Here is a 16,906-nt window from a genome sequence, read left to right as displayed (position 1 = left end):
AATGTATAGTAACAAACCATTTGTACCCATTGCTTCCTCAGCTTCGCTGCCACAAGGCCCAAGTAGAGATGCATTAGAAACAGCTCTGCAATTCTTAGACACAGAAAGGTAAGCAATGGTCAAGGTGTTGTGCTCTAAAATTGTCAAGTAGCATTAGATTAGATTAGAGAAGATTGAACATAACCCGGTAATCAATTCATTTATTACATCGGAAGTATTGTTATTGAACAGGGTCTGTGGTTTTGTTAGATGCAAATGCAAAAGCTACAGTTTGTGGCAAAGGAGAACAACAGCTGTTTACATTTTGAGAGCGTGCAGAGCGTGAACACAGAAGTGGGGTTCTGATTGGCTGATTCAATCGTCTGACAATCATAACAACAGACCGATAATCTGATTGGCTCATTACATTGGTTGGCGCACTTGACGGGAACACAAAGCTCTGCGTGCGTCGCTCATTAACAGGGTGCTCACATCAATCTGAGCAAGGGACTGCCATTCTTTTCTGAAAGCAAGTGTAGGATTAGGAAGTAAACTGCTCAGTATGTGACATAATCTGATCCAATCATGCCAAAGGAGGCTTTTTTGAAAATTGAGTCAATTGCATGGTTATGCCAGTTGTCGAAATCCTTTACACTCCTAATTGGTTGCAAAGTTCTGTTCTCCTACCATGCCAAATTTCTACAATGTTTATGCTATTGCGCCATGACTAAATTGTTAGCTTTGGTCCGGTTGGCCGTAGATCACGTCTTGTCAGTTGTCACATATCGCTTCTTCAGAAGAATTTTCACAACGATGACTTTATAACCAAAGTGAGCTCATTGAACAACCAACCGGTCCAGGAAGTTGTCACTAAATATTTTGTTTCTGTTGGCATATATCACCATTAAGCCACTTGCGGTTCCGCCATTATGCACTATGTGCGGGAGAGCCTCGAACTGGCAGCATACATGAATGGGAATTGAACCAGTCATATAACATTCTGTGTAAGGTTACGTAATTCTTCCTTTCATGTATGCTGCCAGTTCGAGGCTCTCCCGCATATATAGTATAATGTGAACCGCAAGTGGCTAATAGCTCTTATCTGAATATTGATGATGTCATTTACACACGTTTCCTGTATAGATTTGTCTGGATTTTTTCCAGATTTTCTGGATTTTTCGTGCCAAAATGTACGCAATTTTATTGCTTTTCAGCCTGGTATTTTTGCCCAATTTCTAAGGGTGTGAGTGAGTCCGGGAATTCGAGTCCGCCCGATAATCCTATTACCGGGCAGGAAATTCCCTGCCGGTACCAAAAAAAAAATTTTAATTTTTTTTTTTTTCAAAGTTTTTTTCGGTTTTGTAGTGTCTCTGGACCTAGACCTAAATGCTAGGATCATGGTTGACCTAAAAAAAAAATGAATTTTGCACATTGTTTTGTAATTTTAATATGAAAATTGATACATAGTTTTCATGTCATACTCTATTAATGATATCAAAATGCATTCAAATTCAATGCATTTTGATATCATTAATAGAGTATGACATGAAAACTATGTATCAATTTTCATATTAAAATTACAAAAAAATAATGTGCAAAATTTATTTTTTTTAAATTTTTTTTTTTTTAGGTCAACCAAGAGCTTTAGGTAAACCTGTATTATCCGTCAATTTCTCCGAATTATGTTGAACAAAACTCATTAAAATTCTAATAAAAATAAAAATAATGGTGTCAAATGTGTATTTTTAATGTATAAATTACTGTTATACCCCCACTGTCATTAGAAATTGCCTATTTCCCCCTCTATCGATCGCTAAAACGATAAACAGAGGGCAGTATCATTCTATTAATGAGAATTAAATACTGCCCTCTGTTGGCGATAAAGCAGCACATCTGCAGATCACGGCTGAGATGTTATAATGTGAATGTTTGACACTCTTCCATGCCAAATTTGCTAGCGATTTTTCACGACTAAGAGTTACACAAGAGTTACAGTGACGTCAGCAGCATCTTACTTACCATACTATAATACGAAGGGGTATGCAACACGTTATCACGTGACCCACTTTGACCAATCATATTACGTGAAATACATAACTTTATCGGTTCATTTTCTGACAGTTTTGTCACGTTCCATGACCTTTTTCTGCGCGCGTCATTATGAAAAAACGCAAATTTCAAGGTCATCGAGTGGTCATCGAGGGATGTAAACAGAAAACACGGCACATGTGATATGTCAGCGCTGTGCTAATCACCGGGAAAACAAAATTGGTGAGTACTGTCGGTTTTATTCAATATTATTATTATTTTAGTAAAATCTAAAGAGGGTGCAGATGTAATTTGCATGAAATTTGGGCATCGATAAAGTTGATTTTGAGGGTTTTTCGGCGCACAAGTCATGATCAATGCATTGGATGGTAAGCTTACCATACATGCCATATCCATGTTACTTCATGAATAACAGTACTTCACATTCAGTGTTCATCATGTTCAATGGATTCAATGTGCGTGTGTCATGCATGATGCATGGTGTGCATTGAGAACTGTGCTGTATTAATTTTGAGGTTAATGCTTGCGGATTTTACTGGCACATTTGTGGTTTGGACTCCCCGGCCTGGCGCGCATGCTGGTATATTAATTTTGTCAACAAATGTGACGACATCACCACATGACCAGGCCGTGCCCATGTAATCATGGTAATGATGTATATGAAAGGTGAATTCAAATTTGCCATCAAACCGCATCATTTTATATATCAAATTAAAGCCCTTCGGGCCTTGAGTAAAGAAAACCAAAACTGAAAACCGTTTTGTCATAGCACTTTCCATAGCAAAGTTACATCTTGTCAAAAGATTGACTTTCATCAAAAAAATTCAGCCAACATTTAATGCATCAATTAAATAACGACACGGCATAGTCTCATGATCGAGAGTGCAGCTTTTCTCTGTGGAACTATTATTCACAATCCCTCTAAAATTCCATGTGCGATTGTCTCATAAAAAAAAAAAAACATTTTGGGTCAAGTGAAGTAGGTATAGACAACATAAATGTAGGTTTCCTTGAAAAATCTTTTCTTTTATCATGTTATGGAGTGACATGCATTGACGACATCGGCACATCGCCGTCGGGGCTGGTAGTAAATTCCAATTTTCTTTGCTTTACCTCAGTTGTTGTGTACACGCTTAATACGCTACATCATGGCAACAGGTACGCATTACATGTACGCTTCGAGCTTGGCCAAGAATTACTTTATTTACTTGTAGGTCATGCCTGTTCCATGTGATGCTATGCTATGGCATACAGCTTCTTTTGGTCGATTGAGGTGTGCATGTGATGATGAAATGATATATGAATCATGGGAAACTGACTTCCTAATTACATTGTGAAGAGAGTCAAATCTGCCAGTGCAAAAGATTTAAGAGTATTTTGAAAATGTCCTTCCCATTTGTTACCAATTATACAATTGCCTGCCACTGACAGTGGCGTACCGTGGCCGCCCCAACCCCAGGGGGCTGAAAAGAAGAAAAAATTTTGCCGTCCCTTCCTTAACAGCCCGAAAAGGTTGACCCAATTTTTTCACGGTCGTTTGAAAAGTGAAGAGCAAAAAAAAAAAAAATTTTAGGCGCAAGCGTCCCAAAAGCAACCTTTTTTTCACAATTTTTATGCTTTTTCAATTTTTGGCGCCCTTTTTCTTTCCTAATTCGTTTTGCCACCCCTTCGTTTTTGCCACCCTTGTTTTTGCCGCCTTCTTCTTCCGCCGCCTTCGTTTTTGCCGCCCCTACTTTGACCGGGGCTGGCACCCCCAAAAAATCGCCGCATGCCTGAAGATGCAAAAAAGATTTAAGTTAAAAGGTAACAGTTCTTAGCAAATTATTCCAAGACCGTATCATGCGTGTGTGGTACAGGCGCGAGACAAAGATGGTGGAATGGGGCATATGTACTATTTGTAGCGGGTGCGAAATGACACTGTGCCCCACTGGGGCCAAAATGGATAGTTTTTAGTTTGGTACCGTTACCGTACCATCATGATTTTCCTCGTATTGGTCCTATGATCAGCTCGTATTCACAGGCAAGAAATTGGGCTGGGACTTTGCCGGGCGAGGGCCAGGATTATGTTGTAACTCACCCGGGATTTTCCAACCAGTAAAATGGGATGTGAACATGGCTGTGGTTTGCTAGTTAAGGATGCCCACATTTTAATATGGGGTGGGGAATCCTATCACTTGGCCGTACTTAAGCCGTGGATGTATATTAATATTCACTGAGTCGCCACATTAATATTACTGTTCATATAAATCCATTAACAAAAACAAAATCTTGGCTGTTGTTTCCACATATTGCATTAGGCCATGTATTTTCAATTTAGCGTGTCTTTAAAGTATAGCTTGATTAACAAGACCACACTGGCTTCTTGACATGCATGTGCAAACGAGAGCCTGCTTTACGCTTTTAAATTATTTATGCCAGATGTATTGTTTTTTATTTTTACGTTAATTATTTTAACCACCCGCCGATTAATATTTATTGCTGGTAGATTCATTGAAAATGTGCCTAAATTGAAATCCCTACTCATTATTCTATAGCAACACCATAGAATTTATATTTTAAGTTTAAAATAAAAATTTGGTAAACAAATGTTTTGATATGAAGTTGAAACTTGTCCCAAAAAAAAAAAGAAAAAAAAATATATTTACTCTCAATTATTCTCTCTGCAGGAAACTTATTTGTTTACATTTCTAGCTGCTAGCTGTGAATTCCTGAAAATTAAAGATGTGTAAAAATCTAGCTTTCATAAGGCATATTGGAATTGCCAAATCAGGGAACCTATTCTATTCAATTGTAAGGATCACAAAAATATAAATATTAGCCTCTACTATGGAAATAATGATGTATATTAAAGTGGCAAAAAAAGTTAACAGGTCAAGTTCTAATGGCAATTGCAAATCGGTTCTACCTCGGTAATTATACGTCACTGTAGTGATAGTAGTCACTGCTACAAAATATTATTCTTCTCTTTTATTATATTTAAGTCCAAAGTTTGCGAAAAAATCAAAAACTTGAAATCAAATACAAATTTTGAGTTTTATTTTCTCCTTTTTGTAAAAAAAAATAAAATAAAAAGAGATAAAAAAATGAATTTCTTGATTTTCAAAGAGGACAACGCGCATGATTTTACTAACAGCGGCAGCTTAAGACACAGGATTTAATTAAGATCGCGTTAGGATGATTGTCAAAATGGGGGTGGGGTGAAAATTGAAAAATATTTGGTGAGGCACCATGAGGGGTGCCCAAGAAGGGTTTCCCCCTTGGAGTCAGAATTTTTTTTTCAAAATATAGGTCACAAACACCAATTTTCCCTCTATTTTATCAATCTGTTTGTTTTAATGTTTGTTTGCACATAGAGATATTGACATGGCCAAGGAAATCAACCCTGCACTCTTCTTTGAGAATCTGCAACAGAGAATTGAGCGGCAAATTCGACACAAGAATGCCTTCAGAAAAAGTTGCTGGAAGTGGAATGGGTGCACCAATGTATGTGGTTATGGCAGAGTCCATTTGACAATTGGAGGGACAGTGTCTCGGTGAGTGCACACAGTCACAGAGCCTCTTACATGGCTTTCAAAAGAAAGAGAGAGTGTGAACTGCCATATGCCAGTGCCAGTGGCTATGTGAAGCACTTGCAGCCAACTACACTGCATCCAGTAACAATTTGAGAGATGATGTAATAGTTTGCAACTCTCATAATTATACATGCATGTAGGCCTATAAAATGCTCTTTAGTTATGCTTCAAGTGCTTCACTAACACAATTTAAAAATCCCCCTCTCAATGTCGGCCTAATTTCACAAGGAATGTATATTGGGGAGATAGTAGGTGTACAATATACCTTGTTTTGAAGTTTTGAACTCAAAGTACCGTATTTCGTCAAATAAATGCCCCCGGGGCGTTACATTTTCCCAAAGGGGGCGCGTTTATTCAAGATCAATTTTAGAACGATAATTCATGTTAAAATCATTAGGTAAACTAAAAACTCTCGCTAAAATGACGAACTATGAACTAGAAACACTGACTTCTGGTTCACTTCCGGGTTTCCAATCCAGATTTTCGCCAAAAAGTGACACTATTATCGACCATGTGAGCAACTTGGTAAGCTTACTACACAAGATAGCATGGAAATATCGGCATTTTGAAACATCTTGGTTGAAAAAAAGTGGTGGGGCGTTTATTTGAGGGGGGGCGACTATTTGACGAAATACGGTATGTATGCAATACATGCCCAAGTCCCTTCATTGGCTTGGACCTCCACTCTATACAAATAAACAAAAAGTACACAGAAAATAGATTCAGGCATTTGTTTTTGAATTCAAGCAATATTTTAATACAATTTTTCTATCATTCACTGTATAAAAACATTTGCAAATGAACAATAAAATGTAAAAATGTTACATTGTATCAAGCTATTTAAGGATGCACACAGGATCACTGAAGTGTTGCATGGCCAAAATTGAGTTTTCATCACTAATGTCACCTTCAAACCGTATTTTATCTTGTCATTAATAGATTTTAAAGAAATCTTAAAATTTGAACCATAAGAAAAGCTATTTTAAAGACCCTTTTTCATTAAAAATTAGTCAAAATGCAAAAGCAAATAAATCATTGTTTTCCGCAATATATCGCGTTCTCGAAACAGCGTACTGCGGCGTACAGCTAACAAAGACACGCACACATGATAAACTGGATGGGCGAGGTGATTGCTGATTGAGGCGCTAGAGTCGCCAATCGCGATCACTACCGTATTTTATCGTATTGATCTCTTCCAAGGTATAGGTAAAGCTTGCACCATTGCATTGCGAAACTGCGGGCCGACAGACCAACACACCGTCCCCATCCTAGAATCAGTAGGCCTACTCGATAAATTTCAGAAAAAAAAAGTGCTGATATAGTGGTATAAATTATAGGTTTTTTATATGAACATAATTTAGTGAATTTTTTGTTTGTTTTTAATTTGTTTTTCAAGTTTCATTCTGAACTTGAAAAGATGAAATTTATCTGTAAGAAGTAGTTACCCGTAAGAAGCCCTGTAATGATGACGCAATCTGGTAGATACGATAGAAAACGTAGGCCCTAAATATTTTGCTAGTAGGCTAGACTTAGCCCGTACATCATTAGGCTTATTGTTTTATGTTTAAAAATCAGTCTCGTCTTAATTTTGAAGACCATAAAAAATAGGCAAGCAGTTACTACCGGTAGGCCTATATTAGATACCTAAGGCCCTGAATAATGTTTCAAAGTGTTATTAAAACACGGATTTAAGATTCGTTTTCAAACGTTCTCTACTCCTGATTGATTATGATTGCGATAAAAGCTTTTGGTTTTACAACACTTTTTGCGAATGTTTTGGCCGAATGCCTTTTTATTTGCAATGTTTGCGTGGTTTTTAACTTTCACTTTTTAATGTTTTCTGCATACTTTAAAAGGTAAACTGCTTTAAAGCATTTTTTAAGTGAATGTTTTCATGCAGTGTTTTAAAACGCTCTTTATAGCATGATGCCTATACGGTAGGCCTACTGCATAAACCACAATCTAATTTAAAGCCACAAGTGTTCCGTTTTCTACTTTTGAAATTCGGTTTTGTTAGGCTATGTCAATTTCCGTGTTTTTCAGTTTTTTTGTGACCTCTCCGTGTTTTGCCCGTTTAACATAATATATAGGCCTACTTTTTTTCCGTTTTACAAGAAGTTTATTCAAGACATATTACAACTTTTACCCCAATTTTTACACGTTTATTTGATTGAAAACAACAACAGACACACTTTTTTTTTTTTGTTGTTGTTGTATTTTATTCACTTTTATGCGGTACAAAATATTTTACAACTTTATTGTAGCTTTAGGCCTATAATAGGCTATGACCTTTATACGTGTTTGATAATCCGTAAAAAGTTAAAAATAAAATATGATAACAACAAACAATTACAATAACAAAAACGGAATATTGAGTAATGCGACACATCAGCCTAGCTATAACGGGCGTTAAAAACTCATTGGCGCTGACGAGCCGTTGTGGTGCCTCTCAAGCACTAAAAAAAAAGAAAAAGCAACGAGTAGTAACAACATCATGTTTGCGGTTCAGAAAAGGACAATGAACAAAAAATGCAATATTTGTCAACACAAAAAAAAAAAAAAAAAGAAAGAAAATCACCAAAAGCGATAAATTAAAAACATTGCATTTTTAAAGCAAAATTAAGAAAATTAGGACAAAACAGAAATCACAATTATAATAGGCCCTATGTCTCAATTTATTCTTCATTTCATAAAACTTCCTGATTATCTGCTAAAATAATTGCTTGTCAGTTATTCTATGCTACGTTTAATGTTCTGATGTCCATAAATTTTAATACAGAGCATGATCTTTTTTTGCGGAACAGGACAAAATTGTGCTTAAATAATCATGGTTTCGTTCATGGCAACACTACCATGCACTGTGCAACTTATTCAGCGTAACCTGTCTGTCTGTCCACATTACGCCCTGTCGCTCCTCAAGCGCTGACGCGCGCCCTGCCTTGCTGCTTGCTGCCGAAGCTCTGCTGCACCATGGAAACAAGACTGCAGTAAATAAAATGATTACACCATGTGGATAAATATCTGCCGAATGTGCACGGATCATTTAGTAAAATTGTATATTTTACCTTCTAATTCACCAAAAAATGCCAATCTGCTGCAGTTGGACGCCCTTCTCATTTTCTAACTTGACCAAACGTCCAAGTCACCGGATTATATATTTATGGAATAATCTTCAAAAATGGACCTAAAATCCGCTGTATTTTTTTTTTTTTTTATTTTCGGCAAGTTCACTTTTGACCACTTTTAACCATTTTTGGTCCGCCATAGCGTCTAAATGAAGCATCACTGAGGTAAGTTTTTAAGTCAAACGTTTAGATATGGCCAAAATCTAGATAGTGTTTTTTCATTTTTTTAAATTAGGGCCTAGAACTTTTTTTATCACCCATGATTCAAAAATTTGAACACGGGTCATACGTTTTTACTGATTTTTTGCCTGTATTTTAAAAAGCGAAGCAAAATTTCGAAAAAATAAAAAACACTTTCTAGATTTATTTGTCTAAATTAAAAAATTCATGTTTTACAGTTTTGATTTTCAAATAATTTTTTATAGCGGACCAAAAATTTTTGGTCAAAAAAGCCGTTTTTTGGGATTTTCTCGAAAATTGTACTTTTTGACCCAAAACTGATATTTTAAATGGATTGATGAGCTCATTTCCGTTCAAAAAATGTATACTTTTATATACTTTACATAAATAGTTTTCGAGTTAGGAGGTGAATAATAATGGATAATTAGTGATCCTGTGTGCCTCCTTAAGTGTGTAATTTTGTCATTGCTATCAGTAGTAGATAGCAAAAAAGGCTAAATATGATACCATGTAAATTAGCTTATAAATTTGCATAGTAAAACCCCCTCAAAATTGAATCAAACCTGTCTAATTATGTTTATGTTTACCAGTATCCAAATTTATGATATATTATATTAACATGTAAACATAAAAATTCTTTAGAGTGCACGCCAGTGACCAGTAAATAGGAATCTCCTAAAATGTACATTTCAGAGACAGCAAGCTATTTGTGAGTCGCCATAAGCTATAGGGTGATCTAGTCATCAATTTTCTGAAAAAACCTGATGGACTTCAGTATGATTTCTCTGGACTAGATGTCTTCAGCTGACCTTCAACTTGCAGAAAGTGTAAGTTTTGAAGAGCTGAGTCGCTCTGAAGTCAAGAAAATGATGTTTTCCGGGACCATGTTTGTACAGAAAGTCAATGGAGGCTATTTACTGGTGTGCTGTGTGCACCCTTAATATATCAGTGTAAAGCTTATTTTGAGCAAAAAATGCTTATCCATTATCTCACAAAGTGAAATTGCCGCCAACAGCCCATTTGTGGTGTACGGTCACATAGCAAAAAGAAACATTTTGTCTCAAAAACAAGAGATTTATAGTTATTGTCTCTCACTGATACCATCATATCATCACACATCCTATCTAGCACCTTTGAGAGCAATATGGTGCATTATTGTACTGATTTACTATTTTGTGTTTCAAATTTTAAACAACATTATGTGATGCGATCAAGCAAAATCAGCCGGAACCTCGGAAATATTGATTTTGAGATATAGCTAAACAAAGAAAATATTTCCTTTTTTGCCTCTTGTTTTGGAAACTCCTTAATTGCTCATATCTTTGGAAATGTTCCGACTGATTTTGTTTGATCGCATCACCTACATTGCACTGGCCTGGGTACCGTATATGTAGGACATCATGCCACAAAATGATATGTCTGGTCCTCACCTCATATACTCCCAAAGTACAAAGTTAACTTTTATGCAGTTAATAATCACATTGCCCATGTTCTTATTATTTCAGATCTTCATGACTTGCTCAGTCAATTGAAGAAAGTTGACAAACATTATACAGAGACAGAGAGAAATTGTGCAGAGGAACTAAAACAAAAGGTAAAGTCAAGGGTGAAATTAACTGCTTTTCATCCAGAACTCAGTTTTGGAGAAAAAAGTGAGTCATGGACCTAGTTCACCAAATGTTAGCTAGAACCAGGATTTACTCTGAGCTTACCAGGACTCACTTTTTCCATGTTTTTAGGGAATTTAAAGTATTTGGAAATGCTATCTAGACAAACCATTGCCAGCCAGGGGTAGCATTAATGTCAAAGATTAAGGGATCCAAATGGACCCTTACAGTAAATCCAAAATTAAGGGTCAACGGTAAGCAAATTTTAGGTTCCAAAACCCGTTCAATATATTTACAATTAAAAATTAACTTAATGTGAAATGCATTGTGTAAACTAAATCAAACCATTAGTTGAGCTTAGCTAACATGCGGTTAAAATCTCTACATATTCTGCTCTGTATTTGTCAGGAAATACACAGTATTAACAGTGGCGGCACCAGGAATTTTTTTCAGGGGGGCATTGGGGTGCAAAGTGAATTTCGGGGAGGAATCGACAGAAATTTATGTAATTGGGGTTTTTGCCTCAAAACTGGGGAAAGAAAATGCCCCCACTTCCCTCCCGTAGAGCTGCCACTATGTATTAAACAATGTCTTTAATGCTTGGTTGGTAGGTATGGAGAAGAAGAATTTTTGTGGAAATTTTATTTATGCTTGCCAAGTTACTAAAATTCATTCCAAGAGTCAAGAGAGAAATATTCACATGCGATGTGACTGGGTTTTCCGAAATAACAGAGGACCAAAGAATGTACAGAGTAAAGTGAAGAGGGTAAGGTACATGGTGGGGAAATAGTGAGGGTGGTGGGGTAATGGGGTAGGATAAGGTGGTGATTTAGGGATTCAATCATGTTTCACCGTTGTTCGTTACAGATTAACAACGATGCGTCTAAAACAAACTTGTGCTTCAAACTACATATTAATATTTTTAAGTTGCCCATGACATGGTGTATTATTTCTTTAAGGGGTACTACACCCCTGCCAAATTTTTTGTGCCTATTATTGCATTTTTCTCAAAAATTATAGCGCATTGGTGACAAGTAAGATATGTATATTATAGGGGCAAGGACTACAACTACTGCACCGGAAATTTTATTCCAACACAGACAACAGTTGTGGAGTTACAGTCAAAAATGAGGGAAAACCAATATTTGATCAATAAATCAATAACTACTTGCCCTGAGTTCCTGAATTTTTAATGTAGTAGTTGTAGTCCTTGCCCTTTAATATACATATCTTACCTGTCACCAATGTGCTATAATTTTTGAGAAAAATGCAAAAATAGGCACAAAATTTGGTCAGGGGTGTAGTACTATAATGCATTGCAATGGTTACAAATCATGATGTAAGTCTCAATAATATGTAGTTTGAAGCACAAGTTTGTTCCCAATTCACATACACATCGTTCATCCTGTCAAGTTTGTTTTGATCCAAGCGAGGTCATTTTAAATGTCGCGCCAGTCTAATTGGACTGCTCATGCACATTAGGTACAATTAGTTATTGAAGCAGACAATTGGGTTGCTTGATCTGAGCATGCATGCACATAAATCCGTAACAGACCTGGCTCATTGCACATGGTGAATTCCGATCCCTGTTGGGGTTTTTTGTCTCAGGTGCTGAGGTAATAGTAGATGGTAATGTGGTTATATAATAGTGGGTGGCGGGGTAAGGGTGGTGATGGAGTAGGGTTGTTGCCTTGTCAGGGTAAGTTGGTGGCATGTTAGGGTGGTGGGGTAGGGTTGTCTGGGTGGTAATAGTGGGTGGTGATGTAAGGTTAGTGGGGTAATAGTGGGTGGTGGAGTCATAGTGGGTGGTATTGTAATTATAGTTGGTGGGGTCATAGTGGATGGTGGTTATATTTCCCCCTACATGTAGTCCATACTTGACATTCTAGTCAGAACAGATCGAGAAACAAAGTCAAAGCCAACACATGACTCAACCAAACAATTTGTGACACCTATCAACTTAAGTTGGTAAGTTGGTGGCGGGTTGTCTGGGTGGTGGTGTAAGGTTAGTGGGGTAATAGTGGGTGGCAGGTTAGGTGGTGGGGTAGGGTTGTCTAGGTGGTAATAGTGGGTGGTGGTGGTGTAAGGTTAGTGAGGTAATAGTGGGTGGCAGGTTAGGGTGGTGTGGTGGGTTGTCTGGTGATAATAGTGAGTGGTGGTGCAAGGTTAATGGGGTAATAGTGGGTGGCAGGTTAGGGTGGTGGGTAGGGTTGTTTGGGTGGTAATAGTGGGTGGTAGTGCAAGGTTACTTGGGGGTAATAGTGGGTGGCAGGTTAGGGGGTGGGTTGGGTTGTCTGGGTGGTAATAGTGAGTGGTGGTTCAAGGTTAATGGGGTAATAGTGGGTGGCAGGTTAGGGTGGTGGGTAGGGTTGTTTGGGTGGTAATAGTGGGTGGTAGTGCAAGGTTACTTGGGGGTAATAGTGGGTGGCAGGTTAGGGGTGGGTTGGGTTGTCTGGGTGGTAATAGTGAGTGGTGGTGCAAGGTTAAGTGGGGTAATAGTGGGTGGCAGGTTAGGGTGGTGGGGTAGGGTTATTTGGGTGGTAATAGTGGGTGGTATAGTGCAAGGTTACTTGGGGGTAATAGTGGGTGGCAGGTTAGGGGTGGGTTGGGTTGTCTGGGTGGTAATAGTGAGTGGTGGTGCAAGGTTAGTGGGGTAATAGTGGGTGGCAGGTTAGGGTGGTGGGGTAGGGTTATTTGGGTGGTAATAGTGGGTGGTATCTTGCAAGGTTACTTGGGGTAAGCATGGGTGGCAGGTTAGGGTGGTGGGGTAGGGTTGTCTGGGTGGTAATCAGTGGCGTGCCGTGGCCGCCCCCACCCCGGGGGGCTGAAGAAGAAACAATTTTGCCGCCCCCTTCCTTAACAGCCCGAAAAGGTTAACCCAAATTTTTTCACGGTCGTTTGAAAAAGTGAAGAGAAAAAAAAAAGGATTTCAGGCGCTAAGCGCCCTGAAAGCAACATTTTTCAAAAATTTTTATGCTTTTTCAATTTTGTACGCCCTTTTTTTTTTTCTTTTTCCTTTTGTTGCCCCCTTCGTTTTTGCCGCCCCTGTTTTTGCCGCCCATTCTTCTTCCTCCGCCCCTTCGTTTTTGCCGCCCCCTTCTTTGACCCCGGGGGGCTGGCGCCCCCAAAGCCCCCAAAATACGCGCATGGTAATGGTGGGTGGTGGTGCAAGGTTAGTGGGGTAATAGTGGGTTGCAGGTTAGGGTGGTGGGTAGGGTTGTCTGGGTGGTGGTGGTGGGGTAGGATTGTCTGGGTGGTAATAGTGGGTGGTGGTGTAAGGTTAGTGGGGTAATAGTGGGTGGCAGGTATAGGTATAGTGGGGTAGGGTTGTCAGGGTGGTAATAGTGGGTTGTGGTGTAAGGTTAGTGGGGTAATAGATCCAATTTTTGTAGCTTATAATTGATGATATTGTGCTCCAAAGCTGAAATAATGCACTGATAGAGACTTTATGAAAGATTTCCAAATATCTGTGAAGCCAATGGTGGCGAAAGCGCAGGCAAGACTAGTGATTCAAGTACTGTTTATGTGTAAAAAGGCTGATGTAGTAAGCATGCTGACAAGCACCATTAAATCACACAAGATTGGGTGGATTGGTAATTGTGGTCAATACTTAATAACATATATATTAATGTGTTTTTACTTTTTCTGTCTACAGAAATTACATTGAATGTGAATACTACTTCAGGCTAGACAGCTGGCAGCGAATGCAAATGTATTCTTTTATGCCAAAGAAGGTAGGTAAATTATAATATTCAAATTTATCACAAAAGTCTGGTGACTTTTTCCTCAAAATGTAGTCCGAACAGTATGCTGAAATGGTACTAGATCTAGCCAACACACAGTCACCATCAAAAATGGCAGCCTTTTACGTAAGGTTGGCTTGAAAACAAAGGCAGACCTGAAGGGGAGAATCTTGAGTAGCAGCTTACTGATACACTGAGGTCAAAGGTCATTTGACATCAACTTTTAAATATGCTGAAAATCTGGTATCACAGGAACAGTTCACATCCAATTGCAATCAAGCTTGAACCAAAGCTGTATTATGGGAGCTTTCATGTAATGGGGCATTCAAGGTCACATATTGGGGTCAAAGGTTATTTGAGGTCAACTTGTAAAATTGGCTTGAAATGAACAAAAGTGTTTCACAAAATTGCAAAAAAATGTTTCACATGAATATTACTATGTGTAGTGCTCACTACTGATATCTTCGTATGACCTATCTCGAACCGCTGTCCCAATTTTTAATACCCTGCTCATGTACAATATTTGCAAAATTATAATACACTTAGGAAAAAAAAAATAAAGGTATTTTTATGGTACGTATTTTGAGAAAAACAATCTGAATTTCCGCATTTCTTTTTTGGCCTTAGCATTGAAAACAAGCTATAATATGGATATCACAAACAGTGTCCAAATATAAAGCGTGGTCACTGATAAAAAGGGTGGGGTTAGAAATCAACAATTGCAATCTCAAAGCTTACTGCAATTTCCAATTGAATGACACTTAAATGAAACAAAAAAACACATTGAAATCCCATTCTGTTCTCTTTGGATGCAATCTGCACCTCCTGGATCACCATAACCAGGTAAGTAACCACGCATAGAAAGGGTGGGTTTCGGAGTTTTGGTATAAAGGGTATAAAATAAAAAGGGTGGGTTTGAAATAAAAAAGGGTGGGTTGTATCACCACTGCCAACTATGTGTACTGACTTAAAAATCTCTTTAATCTCAAATTAACTGACTGCAATGCAATGTACATGTACTCTTTATTGAACATATCTCAAGAAGAAATTCCTTTCATCAAAATAGTCCACTTTTTTTTGATAGGTAATGCTGCACTTTGTTCTACTGGTGATTTTGTTACTGTGAAGGTGCCCAGCTGGGTCAGAGAGGCAATGTCACAACAACAATTATCTAATACATAGCTTGTGTGAGTATAATGACTATCATGATTCTTAAATGATCTTAGTAAATTTTAACAAAATATCACTATAATGTTAAACTGTGATATGTTTGATGCCACCAAGAAATTGATGTATTAAATGATATGTATCTATATTGTAATTAAAAAGAAATAACATCATGCTTTGACTGCAATTATATTTTGACAAAAACCCAAATACCACAGTATCATGTCATGTACGTACACCTGGCATGTACACAAGAGAAGTTCTTCATTGGTTGATCATCAGGGCAGTGACCTTCAGAGCCTTATTTCACCATATATCAAGATGAGCACTAAATAATTGCTGAAGATGTATTAATGTAAATGTAATAGTAATGGCTTATTGTCACATTTGTAAGTTTCTAAAGTGGCGATATTCTCATTTTTCTGTATCTTTATACAGGTTGTGAAAAGGACAGATGACACAGTCCAGGTCAGATTTATGGAGAAAGTATCTCTAAAGCCATCAAGTGGAAGATGTTGTTTATCTTTTGCAACCTCCAGCTATTGCAATGAAAGGCAGGGTTGTAGAAAATATGTTGCTGGTCACTTCTCCCTGATAAAGCAAAACAAAAGAATCATATTAATCAGACAATGAACATAGTAATGGATAATTATATGATTATATAAATCAAAATAATTTGTACACTGCACACAAATTTTATTTGAAAAGAATTACATGTACTGGTCACAAATTATGTAAACAGTAAATCTATATAATCCAAAACCTCAAATATGTTGCTGTGCGATTACTCTCTATTCCCCATTCCAGAAAAATACAGAACTAATTTTTTCGGATTTAAAAAAATATTATCCAGTTTTGCCAAATGTAACATAGCTAAATCCTAATCCTTTAGTTAGTCCTAACTGGCAATATAAGTCAAAGTTTAATATTTTTGCAATTTGTCCCAAAACATGCAATTTTGCATGTTTTCTTACAATCATTGTAGTCACAAAATTGTAAGTCTTGGCACAAGTCTAAGCATACAAAATCTTGAGTGTAGGGTAAGAGTTAGCTCTTAATTTTAATATTAGGCCAAAAAAAATAAAGGTTTGTCTGCTCACGAGTGGTTTGAAAACAAATGCGAAATGTTTTTTATTCCTGACTTCGTATTTTTATGGTATTTTGAAGGGAAAAAAATCTGATTTTCGCTGAATTTTTCCGGAAATTTTTTTTTTGGCCTTATATGTTATTTTTGCTAATTGGTTACGAAAAAGATTGAAAAATGTGTTTTCCAAAAATTAGAATCAATACATAACTTGAAATTAGCCTTTAGCCAAGTCTTTGGGCTTGATTGTCGACACAGAATAAGAAAATGTTTGAAAAACGCCCCAAAAATGCATGTTTTTGGTCCTTGTTTCCCAATATTGACCAAATATTAAAATTTTACTTTCATTGCCGGTTAGGACTAACTAAAGGATTAGGATTTAGCTATGTTTCATGGATAA

At 37.4% G+C, this 16,906-nt stretch overlaps 1 protein-coding gene and 1 long non-coding RNA gene across 7 annotated transcripts in view; both read left to right on the top strand.

Moving 5' to 3' along the window:
- The window catches only part of LOC140136906 (histone-lysine N-methyltransferase EHMT2-like), a 98,285-nt gene that overhangs the window by 7,755 nt on the left and 73,624 nt on the right, over window positions 1-16,906 (top strand). The window contains 1 exon segment of the mRNA XM_072158557.1: window positions 42-108. Within this exon segment, the coding sequence (XP_072014658.1) occupies window positions 42-108 (67 nt within the window).
- LOC140136907 (uncharacterized) lies at window positions 2,181-16,040 on the top strand. Of its 6 annotated transcripts, none has more exons than XR_011856781.1 (5): window positions 2,181-2,250; window positions 10,411-10,499; window positions 14,168-14,246; window positions 15,340-15,442; window positions 15,861-16,040. It is a non-coding gene; the product is annotated as an uncharacterized lncRNA (long non-coding RNA). The 6 variants fall into 6 exon arrangements; XR_011856783.1 differs by lacking the exon at window positions 2,181-2,250 and adding an exon at window positions 5,548-5,561; XR_011856784.1 differs by lacking the exon at window positions 2,181-2,250 and adding an exon at window positions 5,968-6,125.

The sequence above is a fragment of the Amphiura filiformis genome, chromosome 17 (assembly GCF_039555335.1).
Source record: "Amphiura filiformis chromosome 17, Afil_fr2py, whole genome shotgun sequence".
NCBI lineage: Eukaryota > Metazoa > Echinodermata > Ophiuroidea > Amphilepidida > Amphiuridae > Amphiura > Amphiura filiformis.
The sequence above is the reverse complement of the archived record's forward strand: the minus strand, read 5'-3'. Positions and strand labels throughout refer to the sequence as shown.